Below are 15,802 nucleotides of genomic sequence, written 5' to 3' on the forward strand. Positions count from 1 at the left end.
AGTTCACATTTGGGACTTACGAGGGTAATGCGGCGTCCTTCCCGTCGGTTACTAAATTCAGCAAAGTGTGTAACAAACCCAATCCTGGATTTTCTCCAAGTTTTCCTTTTAAATCCCTTAACAATTATGAACATCCCAAAAACGTATAAAGTACGTTTTAAAGCTATAACAGGCGGGCGTACCGGGCCGTGGCGTTCGTCCGATAGCTGCGTCCTTAACGTACGTACGGCGGACAGTACATACCAAAGAATATAATACGATCGAACAAAGTAGCGGTCCTGGACGACCGTCTGTTATACCTGCTTTTATTTTAACCCTAGTGTTGTTCTAATCGGTAATAATCGAGCGAGTTATAAAACACAGATAACAAATATCGATTTTCCATTTTACTGTTGTTATTTATGAACGCAGTTTAATTTCTGCCAAGTGGCACTCCTGTGAATACGTTCTGACTTACGTCAGTGTGGGTGTTTCGGTTTCAGTGTGGCGGCCATTATTCTACGTTTAATTATTTAGTTTTTTTGCTGTTTAGTGCTTTACCAAACAAAGAACTTGAATATTTTAGATATATTCTCTAAAGCCATACTTTTGGACAAAATACGTTTATAGTACAAATATGAATCCAGAATAGTAAGTACCAATTCCATATCGTGGCGATTGAAAACAAGGCTGGGCAGAAATCCGTTCTATTTCGCACATTCATTGTCTCGCGATACAATTTTTCTTTCACTTTAAACAATTTTTAAACGTAAAGCTTTCTTTTGAAGTGATATTAAGCTTAAATATTGATGAATGATGTGGTGACTCATTGTGTTCGTGTTAGGTACATTCGAGGAATTTATGGATAAAAAATTGTAATCGAGTGTAATATGAATGGCGCACTTGTTAGCGGAGATCATGAAACGGCCACGATTACACTCTGAACTCTGCGCGTGCTAGATTTGTGAAGAAATATTTTCTCTTTGTTACTCGTATACGCCTCTTTTACAATCGCATATTTGTAATCTATGTCATTTCAAAGTTTGCTCACGTTTGTCATTCATTCTGCGAGTATCACATAAAGTAAACGATAGTACTGTTTGACGTACAGTAATGTTGGTCTGATTTGCATTGTCTTCACTATAACAATGTTTCTTTTAATATTTGCAAGTCATTATTAATTTCAATATTATCCTTTCCAGCGACTATCTGTTCAAGCTGCTCCTTATCGGAGACTCCGGAGTGGGCAAATCCTGTCTTCTACTCAGATTCGCCGATGACACATACACAGAAAGCTACATCAGTACCATTGGTGTGGACTTCAAAATTAGGACTGTAGAACTAGACGGCAAGACAATAAAACTACAGATATGGGACACGGCAGGTCAGGAGCGGTTTAGAACCATCACCTCGTCATACTACAGAGGAGCACATGGCATTATTATTGTCTATGACTGCACAGACCAGGTCAGTATTCTGTATTTCTTGGATTTGGGTCAGTCAACTGTAACTTGTTATTGAAACTTTCAGGGTTCCTTTAAAAATTATTTTGTATCGTAAATTGAGTTTTAATAGTGACCCAAAAGGCACCTGGCAACAAAGTTGTCAAACAAGAAACAATGGAATTTTATTATTGTTTTGGTAATGTGAAAGCTAGAGCTATCAAAAGCTACTCAATGCACATTCATTTAAAATCATAGCTTTGTATTTATGAACACTAAAAACAAAGATATAAAAATTGATAGCTTGGTCAAGTTTTGTTGTACTGTTTTCGTGCCTTTAGCGGTCAATAGATTAATGAGACATTGGGTTAATCAAGTTCAAGATTTAGTTATAGCTTTATATATAGGTGCCTTGTAAACAACTGATCAAATATCTACTTTTTCTTCAAGAAAATACAAATAAATCCATAATCTATTGCAAAATAGATATTATTGTTTAGAATTATTAGTATTAGTTTAATTTTTTTTTATCTGTACATTTACTCACATTACACAAGCACAATTCATTATTGTACACATACTAACACAGTTTATACAAAAAATACACAGAAAATAAACTTCAGTAAAAATAACAACAAGCACCAAAACCGAGCAAGCAATTGTTTATCACCAAATAGAAATCTTACCCTAGCAAGAAAACTAAATATATGCAGTGCATGATTGAGAGAGAATGCATAATCAGGCCACACATCATGTTGTATTTTGCTAGTTTGTCCTCTTCTGTTTTCTTATGTTTACAAGTTATTGCAGATAAGCTAAAAATACTTATTCTACTTATGGTTCAATGTATCAAAATCCTATTATGACTCATACATAACTAGATGATCGAGTTCAATATGTAATTGATTCAATAATGGCAGGAACTTTATATACCAGACCATCTATATGCAAACACATATGCATTAAGAGATAATTACATTAGTATGCTTTATTTTCCAATAAATTTACGAGCATTGGTAGGTTTTGGGTTTTTAGAAGTGCAGTTAAAACCTGAACTCATTTCCAAAATTTTATTTTTAAAATAAAAGTATTGTTTGTCCGGGTTTTCCCGCAATCACTGACACATATGGGGTTTGTGAATTTATCAAGGATCAGCAACATATATGGTAGCTCTGTACCATTAAACAATTAATTCTGCTAGTTTTGAATCATATTATAGCATACATTCTTAGAATTACTAACATAGCAAGTTACTAAGCAACTGGCCTGGTAAATCAATAATTTACTTTTTATGTTATGGCTGATAAATTTTATGACATTGACCTAATTTACCTATACATCTTCAACTGATACATAAATCTGAATGCTAATAAAGTTATATGTACCTGTATCTCAAAGTCAAAGGGAATTGACTCTGGAACTTGAATCAATCATTTAAAAGTGATAATGTTATCAATACTCCAATCAAATACTGATTACCATATATTACTAAATTTTATATGGTTGTTATATTATCCTACATAAGTTACATACAGTTATTTTAACTCTCTCATTGATTTGAAAGTGTTATTTCCAAAACTGAATCTTTTAATCAATTCAAAAGTGGGTCAGTGAAAGTAACTAGACAACTAGAGAGTACAGAACTAGATTTGTATCAATATTTCCTAATTATAACCACAAATCACAATGGTTTACGCTAATTATATTGCTAATGGTAAACATAATTATCACAATTTATTTCGCTTACAGTCAACAAGAGCTGATATAACAGTGCACCAAAAGTGCCATCAATGATTTCACAAATAGAGGTCCCTATAGTTTTTTTTTCGCACAGGTCGCAATTCTCAACCAATTCTCGTGAAATTTTGTGAGCGGGTGCGATGAGTAAAGAATTTATTTGATTTGTTTTGACGACCGGTTTGGCCTAGTGGGTAGTGACCCTGCCTACGAAGCTGATGGTCCCGGGTTCAAATCCTGGTAAGGGCATTTATTCGTGTGATGAGCATGGATATTTGTTCCTGAGTCATGGGTGTTTTCTATGTATTTAAGTATTTATAAATATTTATATATTATATATATCGTTGTCTAAGTACCCTCAACACAAGCCTTATTGAGCTTACTGTGGGACTTTATTTATTTATATTAGTCGATTTTTTTTTTTTTTCAAAATAGCATAGCCATACATTTGTTCAGTTTTAAATTGTGCTCGCGAGGTCTACAGCTTTCAGAGTCACTAGTTAATTTTGTTATAAATATAATGATCCAAAACTAGGTAAAATAAGTTTTTCCGTGTATCTCGGTGACCTAATGCCCAATAATTGGGTAACCTTCAAGATAACTGGTTTGCGCGTTCAATACACTGTGTAAATATGTAGAGAATCTAAACGTCTTTGATAATCTGCGTCTTAATTGTTTATCTATTGTTCTATGATTTGGCGGTTCGCACGAATATGCGATGTATATGCTGAACAAAGTATTACGTATTATTATGGGTTATCCCTACATGTTACCAGCAAGTTGTTGCCACTAGTAACATTTGGGTTTTGTTTTTATCTGTTACCAATGATAAAATCAAATTTAGTATTTTTTTAATTTGATGTAAGTACTAATACTAACGCCTAATTTAATTTATATACGCTCGTTTTCACTAAGGCACTCCTAAAACTAATTTGGTTGTTTTTTTTAGTTTTGACCATTTAAAATAAGGTCTTTCGGAACTCTAGTTTTAACTAAGGAAAACACGGTTTTAGTGTTTTTACTAAAACGCCTCTGCCCGGTAACGTATATCAAGGGCAAACCGAAAGTTTTTAGAATAGAGAACACTGTAGTAACTAGGCCGTCACTCTTTTTTTTTTTGTCCTCAGAGGTTTTGTATGATATTCCTTAGGTCACCTGAGAGCGCACCAGCGACACTCTCAGCGGTAGAAAGCAGTTGCTGTGGCCGAAAACGGCTAGGAGACGATGATGATGAATCGAGATAATCGTTGTTTTACGAATAAAAAAATCCTGCAAGATTACTTTTACTGCTCGTATGCAACTTTTTTGTCAGTCTATTTTATTAACCGCACCATTGCGATATAAATATAAATAAATAAATAAATATAAATATTATAGGACATTATTACACAAATTGACTAAGTCCCACAGTAAGCTCAATAAGGCTTGTGTTGAGGGTACTTAGACAACGATATATATAATATATAAATATTTATAAATACTTAAATACATAGAAAACACCCATGACTCAGGAACAAATATCCATGCTCATCACACGAATACATGCCCTTACCAGGATTTGAACCCGGGACCATCAGCTTAGTAGGCAGGGTCACTACCCACTAGGCCAGACCGGTCGTCAACTTGTTTCTCTGTCGATGCATGTTAACTTGATTCTCTGTAATCATCCTTGAAATAATTACAAAAGCGAAATTCAAAGTGCAAACACGAGAACTAGGCTTTATTATAAGAATGTAACTGAAGCTTATTGTAAATTTGTTGTCGGTTGAACCATCAATGAGAATCGTACAAAATAATGACACGAAAAAATTTAAGTTCTAGTTTTCGGGTCAAAATTGGAATACCGCTCGATATACAATTTTAAAATCAATTGCAATTCTAATATCATATGACAACAAAGTGTTTTTTTTGTTAGGTATGTATAATATGATCTCTGAAGTGTTGCTGTTTATGTATAGGTGTATTTTCAAGTTAATACAAGTACCAGATTTGCAAGATTCGTAAAACAATTAAACAAAAGTTTGTTATTCAATAATTACAGTGCCAGCTCATTAGTACTCAAAGTACGTATAATTTACACTAATCGCGCCTGTTTGGCGGCGCGCCAAGTTCGCCTAACTTCAATATGTAAACAATGCCAGGAACCACAAATTACATAAACACTGACGTCTAAACAGTTAACCCTTTTAACGCCACGCCTATCGTATGCGGTGCTTCATCGAGAAACTTGTAGGAATTTTCTCATCCGTTTTGAAATAACCAAGAGAGCTGGGCGGCTACCGGGAAAATCGAAATTCGTCATTTGCGGGCATTTTTCGCTGTCACTCTGATTACGTCTTACTAAGAGTAAAAGAGAAAGATCCCCGCAATTTGCGAATTTCGGTTTTCGCGGTAGGCCCCCTGGTGTTGTGAAAATTATCTTTCAAGAGCGTTGGCTTTGTCATTTTAACGGTGACGTGCGACTTACAAATCGGAGGTCACGGGTTCGTACCCCGGCTTATCTTCGGAATTTTTTTGCACTGATTTACGAAATTTGAAATTTACCAGTCTGGTTTCGGTTAAGGAAAACAACGCTAGAAACCAGACTAATCTCTGTGGGCCCCTTTATATGCGTTCTTGTTTGCGATAAGCGTGCAAAACTTAACCCGTTCACCTCTATCACGCCTCACGAAGCCAATTATTTTAGGTAGTTGAAACTGTTTGTAAACTCTATAAAAGCTATCAGTTGAACTAATCGCTAAAATTTCGCCATAATTACTGAGAACTGACAATACTGGTTGTCTATGAGCTCGGGGTCAGTGACTTGTTATCAAGCTATTAATGTCACCTGTGCTCGGCGTGGATTGACTGAAGATGCCTGCGTTATCATGGTTTAATTAAATTACGAGAGTGACTACACCAACAAGGACACATTGATTAAGATACGTTAAATCTAAGACAATTTCGTGCTTCGAATTTGACGGGTAAACGAGATGACGCTGTACAGCTCCATACATGTTGCGGTAACTGATTGTCAACGTGACGTTTGATTCAGTGACCGCAAAACATATGGCGCAGTACAGCGCCATCTGTTTTGGATGTCAAACTAAGGAGCACGTTTTTTTCTTAGACTTTACTTCTCTATTACAATCAATTCTCGGCGACTCTACCTACACTGCATCTTACAGAAATGTGACGTTATCGCCGAAAAGGGACCTTATTGTAGATGGCGCTTCCGCCATTTATTATTAACGATGCTCCTATATGTATAAACAACGCCACGAGAGGCAGTCCCTTTTCATAGATAATGCCACATATATATCTGTGAGTGTGCACTACAATGTTCTTTTACTGTAAATAACACAAGGAAATGTGTAGGATAAATCAGAAGGCATAGAGCATATTTGTGTCGTTTTTAAGAAAAACTGTATTTTTTGTCGGTAGTCAATATGGCGCTTCTTCTTACATAAAACATTCAATAAGGAATCGACTTTAATTGTTATATATTCCAATTTTACACAAGATTTTTAGAACACAGTACAATAACTAAAAAAAACTCTGTTTTTGGTGTCGAAGGGTGACAGACATTCCATTACATGACAATATTTCTTGTCAATCTGACCTGACCGGTCTTGAAATGATTCAGTGAAATTAGATTCCATAATATACATATTTGTAAAACGATAATTAATATTAACGATTTTTTTATTGCTCAGGATTCGTTCAGCAACGTGAAGCAGTGGCTTGAAGAGATTGACCGCTACGCGTGTGACAACGTCAACAAGCTGCTAGTCGGCAACAAGTGTGATCTCACGACCAAGAAAGTCGTCGATTACACCACGGCCAACGTGAGTGTACTTCATGAAATAAGTGGTTTACCAAATAAGCTATCTTTGTGAATATTGGCGCATTGTATTGTATCTCTTTCATCATAAATTTTTAGTGAATAAATTAGTAGAATATCCATAACTTAGAAACAAATGTCCGTGCTCAACACCCCAAATAAATGATAAGGCCTCATCCGAACCCAGAACCACTTTTTTTATTATCAACTTAGCAGCCATTTTGACATTATCCTACCTTCCAATTATCCTTCCAGCAATACGCGGAGCAGCTCGGCATCCCGTTCCTGGAGACGTCGGCCAAGAACTCGACCAACGTGGAGCAAGCCTTCATGACCATGGCGGCCGAGATCAAGGCGCGCGTGGGGCCGCCCTCGGCCGGCGCCGCGCCCGCCGGCGCCGCCGTCAAGATCGAGCAGGGCCGCCCCATCGACACCGGCAAGTCCTCGTGCTGCTGAACACCAAGTACGTATGTTTTCCCTGGAACATAGGGCCCTTATCAGGGACATAGGGCTTTTAGAAGGGATTTCCATTGTTTACGGTCCTGCGCGGCCTCCTGCAGCTCCGTCCAACTGAGGCCAGCTGTTGCGGCCCCTATTCAACTGTGCGCCTCGAAGTGGTACGTGAGCGACGTTTACCCTTTTTCCAGGAATTTGCCTTTAGTATTTTTACTGCTTAAATACAACTTCCAACCGAATATCCAATCACTGCAACCCACAGGTGAAACACACGCCTCGAGAAGATTTCTGTATTGTCTTACCAAAAATCGATTGAGCACAATTAGTTGAGCGTGTGAAACGCCACTTTACTAGTATGTGTACACATACAACCATCCTTACGATAGTAACATTTAATTATCGCGTAAATTTGTTTGTGTGTATATTTGTTTCAAATCTTGTAATTTAAGGTGGTTCGATTAGGTTACCCAAAGCTTAAACCTCACTAGATGGCGCCACAATTGCAAATTTTGAGTTTAAATTTTTTTGTGGAGTAGTCTTGGTATTTCTATTCTGTAAATTATGTTTAGCGCACTCTTTAAATAAATATTGAACTATTACAACAAACATTGAACACTTCATTGTACAAAAACTACCCCTTAATGTCGACAGAATGTTTCTTGACTCTATTTCTAAGTATCACTCACACATTCAAACAGTCGTACTGGGATCCTTGTAGTAGACAATTTGGCACAGCGTGAGTAGGCTTCAATAGCGTTGCGGTATGTACGTGGAAATACATGCAAGAGGATGTGGGTTCGAGACTCATTTTTTTTTTGTTATCAGTATTATCAAGTACCTATTATTAATAAATTATTTTATGAGAAATATGAGCGTTTTCCATAAAAATATTAAAAATCTGATTCTCACACATCATGATATTTTTGGGTTCTTCCAACTCAGAATAACTAGCATAATCAATCCTCGTGCTAAAAAAACCCGAAAATTTGTATTGAAATTTTAGTCTTACATTGAAATTTTTTTCACACTAAAATGTGACGTAATGGTATGGATATTTTAGGATATCTTTTTTTAATGCTAGGGTGGAGAAGATTCTAAGTAGAATGAACCTAAGAAAGTCCAAATTTATAAGTCAGATTTTCCGGTATTTTTTTCAAAAAAAAACGCTGTTTTGTTCTAAAATTAAAGCAATCCCTTACTGCCCAGCCTTTAAAAAAGTAGGTAGGTACTATTTTACAGTAGAATTAAAACATTTTTTTACGATACATTTAATTAAATTACAGTTAGTTACAAAATTGCATGGCCTTCTATTTATAACCATTATAAAAAGAAATGAGATATTTACCATGTTTGTTTATATTATTGATTTCCCGATATTTTGACACAACTAGAAGTTACACACAATGCCTAGAGATAGAAAATTATTTATTTATTTTATTTATTGTCAATTTCATTCAACGGATCACATCATATCCAATTTATGTGTTTATGTATTGCATTGTTTTCTACCTAGTTGGTTATTAAATTCTGTTACTGCAATAATCTTTATCTACATAAAATATACCAACGAAAGTTTAATAAAGTATATATTAAAATGAAGTACATACACAAAATCAGGAATTACCTACATATGACAATATCATTCAAAATCGCCTCCTCTGGCTTTGACACAGGCCCTCAAACGACGAGGCCAGTCATCAATAGCGGCACGCACGATTGTCATGTCTAATTCCGTCACTGTCTTAACTATGGCCCGCTTGAGGGAGTTAAGATTTGTGTGGGGTTTAGCACAGGCTTTCTCCTCAATAACCTGCTATATGGCATAATCCAGGGGGTTAAGGTCCGGGCTGGAGGACGGCCAGTCTTCGTGGGCAATAAAGTCAATTTTGTCCATTGGAAACCAGGCTTGAGTTGTTTTTGCCTTATGTGCAGGAGCTGAGTCCTGTTCAAAGATCCATGGCTGGTTTTGAAATAGGGTGTGGCTTAAGGGCTTCACTATTGGTTCGAGAACGGTTTCCAGTTTCCGGTTTTCACACCTTTTTCACAGAAATGAATCTGTGTTAGCCCTGAGTATGACACACCCAAAATCATGTTTGGCGGGTGCCCACATTTGTGCAACGCAATAGGGTTGTTTCCATCTACAAATCTTAGAGCATAAATTGTATCCCAAAACATTCTTTTGGATTATAAGAACATGTTAAACTACTTTTAGGGGACCTGTAATGACCATATTTTTGTAAATATTGAATTTAAAATATCTTTTGGCACACGTCACGTGACCAAACTCGAAACGTCATTGAAGATTCTGATGACGTCACAACTCTCGGATTGACACTGTTGACAGTTAGGTGATTAACAACAAATGACAAATATCAGTTGACAGTTCGTATCTTCTACGTGTGTATGTAGTTATGTGTCAAACCATAAACTGTGACGTCACACAATTTTCAAAGAGCGTTTTGGGCGCGAAAGCATCTGTCAAAATATATTTTGTTAATTTAACATATTTAAAGCCGTTTTTAGTATAAAAGCTGAATTTTAAGGCAACTTTTATTTAATATAGAAAGTAATACAAGCGTTTCAAAAATTTGGAATACGATTCTCTTTTAGGCCCCAATTCATTATAGATACGACGAGATAAGCGTTATTTGTGGTATATAATTATAGCTCACAAATCCACCACATTATGTCATTTTTTATTTTTTCGGTAGCATTTGTTTTAACGGAAATAAAGAGGTTGCAAATCGAGTAACAGAACTTCAGAACAGATATCATTTGATATTTACCAGTCGCTTTTCGGTGAAGGAAAACATCGTGAGGAAACTGGACTAATCCCAACAAGGCTTAGTTTTACCCTCTGGGTTGGAAGGTCAGATGGCAGTGGCTTTCGTAAAAACTAGTGCCTACGCCAAATCTTGGGATTAGTTGTCAAAGCGGACCCCAAGCTCCATTGAGCCGTGGCAATATGCTGGGACAACGCTCTAGGAAGAAAGAAAGAAATCGAGTAACAGAACTTAGTAACCAACTAGGTATAATAGTTATGATGTAAATGTCCATATCATGTTGGAGTCATATATGTATTAGCCAACTAATTATTCAAGATCAATACACTTAGCTCCCTTAGGTATTCGCCTAAGTACAATCTCGGGCAAAATTGAGTTTTATAAAAGTGAACTAGTTTCTAGGTCATATTTTCTATGAATTGGTCATTTTTGTAGACTCCAATTACAGTTACACTTTTCCTGGTTTTTCGCGGACCAGAATATCGATGATTTTTGTAACTTGATTTAGACGTTGCTATCATTTTCAATCCAAAAACACATAAAATCACAATTCAGAACATACGGCAGCGTTGTTTTCTATCAAGTACCTCAAGCACCAGGGCCGCTACCGGGAAAATCGAAATTCGTCAATTTCGGGCATTTTTCTCTGTCACTCTAATTACGTCTTAGTGAGAGTAAAAGAGAAAGATCCCCGCAATTTGCGAATTTAGGTTTTCGCGGTAGGCCCCCAGGTCGTGTCAAGTTTCAGCAGTGTTGCCAGGTGAGCGGAAGAGAATTATCGTACTTGAATGTCAATATTATTGTACCGTTGAAAAAAATATCGTACGCCAATCAAAAAGGCAGCCCCTAAAAATGTCTTGCAAAATAAGCTTAAACTTCCAATTAATAATAAAAAAAAGACAATTTTCGTCTAAATTGCGCAAAAAATCTGTTTATGTATATTTGGGATAGACTCAAACGGTATACAGGAAATTGTGACATTTTAAACTTTAAACTTACACCAAGGAGCCGAACACCCAAAAGATACTAATTTTAGCCTATTTCTGAGAGAAAGTGTCATATTTTGCTTCAAATTACTAGACTTTTAAGGTGGCATCATCCAAGGGCTGAAATTATAGTACTTTAGTGTACGATAATGCTCTTTGGAACATTACGTCATACCGGGGCCCAAATTATCGTACATGTACGACAATTATCGTACGCCTGGTCACACTGAGTGTCAGTGTCGACAGAGTCAGCTAAAAACGCGTCAAACATCGCAACGTCGCGCCGATGCATGGAGTGGCAACGCCGCAATGTATTTGTACACGACATTTGTCACACACACATGAGTAAAATTTATAAAAATATAACGTTGATTATTGCATGATTTCTGTATGAAACAAAGTTTTTCTATTAATTTAGCGCAAATGAATATTCGAAAGTAGATAGATACGCAACTATTTATGTAATAATATTGTGTAATTAATTAATAAATAGCGATTGTTTTTTGTATGAAAATCGAACCACCTTAAATACTAACCACTTCTTGGTATCCGTTTCAACTGAAATTTGAAGTACTTTCTTAATTCGGATGACAATGCAATAATATGCTAACATGGAGCTGATCTGATGAATTGATGATGCAGTCAGAAGGCAACAAGCCGAACTCCTGGATGGAAAAACAAAGACATCGAGTTTAGGTTAATTAGAAAATTCTCGAGAAGTACTTGGAAAAAAGCAATAAATGTGTGTGTCATAGATTTCTTTTAACAGTAACTTGTTTTCTAATGAATTCATTTGAATTTTCAGGCTGGCGGCTTGGCTCGGGCGCTGTGCGATGCGCCGGCCGCACCACACATAACAAATGCAATTACCACAAATCGTTTCATCGCATCGTTAATTATATAAACTAATATAGTGCCCGACCGGCGGCGGCACAGTACGTAAAAGGTAATAAAATAATAAATACACTTATACAATCGACAACAATATTTGCTCCAACATGTTTCCTGGTCGGGAAATGGGGCATAATAAATAATTAAAATCAAGTTAATAAATAATGTTCAGCATTTTAAATCTATTTCTATGTGCTCTAAATTTCGATTTATGCTTGTCTCATTTATTAAGTTTTCTAAGCTTACAATTTACAGGATAAAAATTGCTATTTTACTGTAAATAAATGTTTTATTTACAAGGAAATACATTTTTAGCTTATTAAAATTTAAGGTTAGAAAATATTTTGATATAAGATAAATAGTCTTATCACTATCATCTGAATTAATGCAATACTGTCTCAAAGACCCGAGTGATTCTCGATACAAAACCGCACCAACTAATCTTAAAATTTCCACCAGCGTATAATTGGTTCCCTGAACTGTCAAGTCGAACACAAAATATCTAAAAACAAGTATACCATAGAGATATCAAGGATAGGAATAATACCAAGCTTGAACGGGATGGCCTAATGGAATTTTCAACAGAAGTAGCAGGAAAAAAGCTATTATCGTTTGTCCTTCTTATAGTTTAACTTGGTTCGACTAAGAAGTCCTACGTGTCAGGTCAAAACGGTAGCGTCCGGTGTTCTGCACAAAAGCTTGGCGGGCAACAACGAACCTGACAAAATTATGTAAGTATTGTTATCAGCAATGTTAAAATGTGTTTTAAAACCGTATTGCGTATGTTCTGTTCCACACGGGCGCACGTGTGTAGCAATTCAATGGTATACTTGCTTTTAGCAAAATGTCTCCGAAAATGGCGCCATCTATCGGCAGTGTCGAGCGTTTTAGGCGAGTCAAACAACTGTGTATACCCGTACTGTGCCGCGTGTGGTATTTAAGTAAGCTGACTTAAGTTGCTATGTCCGAATATCTTGATAGTTAAAGGGAACGAAATGGATGGGTGTATGTTTATACATGTTTATATATAATGAATATCGTAGGTTAATTTTGTGCTGTATCCGCGAGGTCAAGCCGATTTCAACTTAGGTCAAATTTGTATGTGAGGGCTCGTTTTGTACGTTCTTGTGTTAATGTGGGTAAGGTAAATAGTGTTTTTTACAGATTGATGTTCAGAATCACATAGTTGCACAAACGCTTGCTGGTACATGCGCCATTAGATATATCGGAGCGGCCGAGGTGCTCAAAAATATCTGAACACACACTTTGACAATAGAGGCGTTGTCAGATATTATTTGTGAGCATCTTGGGTGCTCTAATATATCTGATGGCCACTGGAAATTTTGTGCATGTGATCATCAAAATATATTTATTGAATCAATGTTAAAATTGGTGCTGCAAAACAAGGCTTGGAACCGGTTTATTTCGGTTTTCCTCCGAACTTTTATAAGAACGCGAACGTTTTAAGAACTTTATTGTAACCTAAAAAACCGGTTTATTCGACGAGCGACGAAACGGCCGGCCTGGTGGTGCCACGTAAACATAGACACCAACATAAGAAGAAACCGGTTGCTCTAAACCGGTTAATTTGACGAACTGTTATCATAGAAACCGGTTTAAAAATAACGGTTTTTCTTGCAAAACGCAGAGTATTGCTGCTGTAAAAGCATTATTTACCTTCAGGTTCGAACGAACACAAAGCTACAACTAGATGCCACAGTCGAGTTCATGTACATTTTTTCACCTTATTGCAATGGATTGAGGTGAAAAAATGAATACATATTTATGAACTCTACTGTAATTGGTTGGAACAAATGATTTCATCAACATTTTAATGTGTGATCTGATACAATGACGTAACGAAAATATTGATATCTCATGTATTGACGAATACTGACAGTGTGAAACGTCTATATACGTCAAATTCCAATGTAACGGTTATAGTGGCACTGCCATACTTTGTCGATGCCGCAGCGGCAGTTATCGGCGACGGAGTTTTTATGTCGATACTTTTATAAGTTCCGTGGTAAAGTAAGGACGCTAAGCAGTAAGAATTTCGTACATTAATTCGCCTGTTTCCGTCTATCGCACGCGCCTAATTATATAGTCAGACCAAGATAATTTTGCAGCGGTTTTGACAGCCGAGCCAATGCAAGTGTTATTTTCAACGTCAAACTTCTATGATATTACGACGTTTACTTAACACTTGCACAGGCTGTCCTACCAAAATCGTTGCCAACATAGTTTGGTCTGACTCTATTGCTGTCCCACTTGCACGGTAGTATTGACCGCCGGCGTCATGGGCGGACAGCAATACGCGTGCGATAGAGAAACAGGCAGGTCAATGTACGAAATTATTCGCGCTTAGCATCCTTACTTTAACTTGTTGTAGATTTGTGTGCCTTCGAACAAGTATTATACAAGCGAGCTAGAAGCGATCTAGTTATAAGTCTATACTTACTGGGCCCGTCCAAAGGGCCATTTCATTTATACCCGCTGATTTCACTGAGGTACTAATTTTATATTCGCACTGAGTGTTTAATTCAAGACCGAGCTGTTGGATTTTGTGTTCAAATATATGTTTAATATGGTGTCCCATATTTTACGATTTTTAGAAATTAATAACGGCTACCCTCTAGGTTTCTATTACCCCAAAACACTTTAAAAATACGTATATTTCGTGTTTGTTCCTGTGAACAGACTTTCATGCGATTCTCCCATACATGTATGAAAATGTCAATTTTTATCTTTTTTTTTATGTCAACGGTATGTACTGTTGGAAACATTATTTTTACAAAACACGACGCGAAAAGAAAACCAATAAAAAATATTAAGTTATAGTAATTTGCATAGGAATTTCAAATGCAAGTCGACACGGGTTACAGTTACTGGAGTGACCAGATTTTTTTCGGGGTGTTTTGGGCTAGTATGAATATATTTAGACATGCATTTTTAATTTTCAAAATCGCAAATAAGGGACTGATGTTTAACACAAAATTGTAGATATAGCATTATGGCCTTAGAAACGAGATATTAATGCATCCGTAGGCAGGGGGGGATATAGTATTAAAAGACATTTAATACACTTATCACGCAGCAATGGTGTGATAATTTTAAAATTAAACGGCCTTTTATTATAAACGCCAGTATAAATTATGATTTCGTCCTTTATTTAAAGTATTATATTATCTCTGGTGTTTAAAATGTTGGGCCGGTAATTTATTTTTTAAATGATCTATAGCCGACTCATTTATGTGGTTATTTTTCTACATCAGTTAGTTAACCAAATAAGCGCTGACCCACTGTAATTCTGTATGAGGGTTCTTAGAAATTAAAACAGTATGCTATTATAAAGATGTTTTATTTTAACCTTATACACCCTCCTCCTCATCCTTAACCCGTCGTATGCGACCTGTCAAATTTGATTTTAGAAAAAGTGACCTTGACATTCAAAACAATAAATGTTTAATGAATAGATGGATATGTTAAATAAACATATAACATAGCCATCGCTAAGGTGGAACAGTATGGTTCATACCTTCTAACTGGATCAACTCAGGTGATACCGAGCTAGCGAGAGAGATGGCGCTGCCAATCAATACTATTGGAAGTATTGGAACAAATTAAATTATTTTCAGAAAATATTTTAATTTGTTTTTATTTCGAGTAGAAACACTACTATATAAATTATAAACTGAAATAAAT

General features: G+C 36.2%; 1 protein-coding gene across 1 annotated transcript; it reads left to right on the forward strand.

The window, feature by feature from the left end:
- Positions 1-454: 454 nt before the first annotated feature.
- On the forward strand, positions 455-15,451 carry LOC133528318 (ras-related protein Rab-1A). The gene is made up of 5 exons (XM_061865662.1): positions 455-630; positions 1,182-1,446; positions 6,854-6,985; positions 7,237-7,444; positions 12,012-15,451. The coding sequence occupies exons 1-4, from the start codon at positions 617-619 to the stop codon at positions 7,435-7,437; spliced, it is 612 nt and encodes a 203-aa protein (XP_061721646.1). The 5' UTR covers positions 455-616; the 3' UTR covers positions 7,438-7,444; positions 12,012-15,451.
- Positions 15,452-15,802: the final 351 nt, after the last annotated feature.

This window comes from Cydia pomonella, chromosome 19 (assembly GCF_033807575.1).
Source record: "Cydia pomonella isolate Wapato2018A chromosome 19, ilCydPomo1, whole genome shotgun sequence".
Classification (NCBI taxonomy): Eukaryota; Metazoa; Arthropoda; class Insecta; order Lepidoptera; family Tortricidae; genus Cydia; species Cydia pomonella.

Coding starts and splice junctions, on each gene's coding strand:
- LOC133528318 (XM_061865662.1), top strand. Junction 1,447..6,853: donor TCTATGACTGCACAGACCAG/GTCAGTATTCTG, acceptor TTTATTGCTCAG/GATTCGTTCAGCAACGTGAA. Junction 6,986..7,236: donor TCGATTACACCACGGCCAAC/GTGAGTGTACTT, acceptor TTATCCTTCCAG/CAATACGCGGAGCAGCTCGG.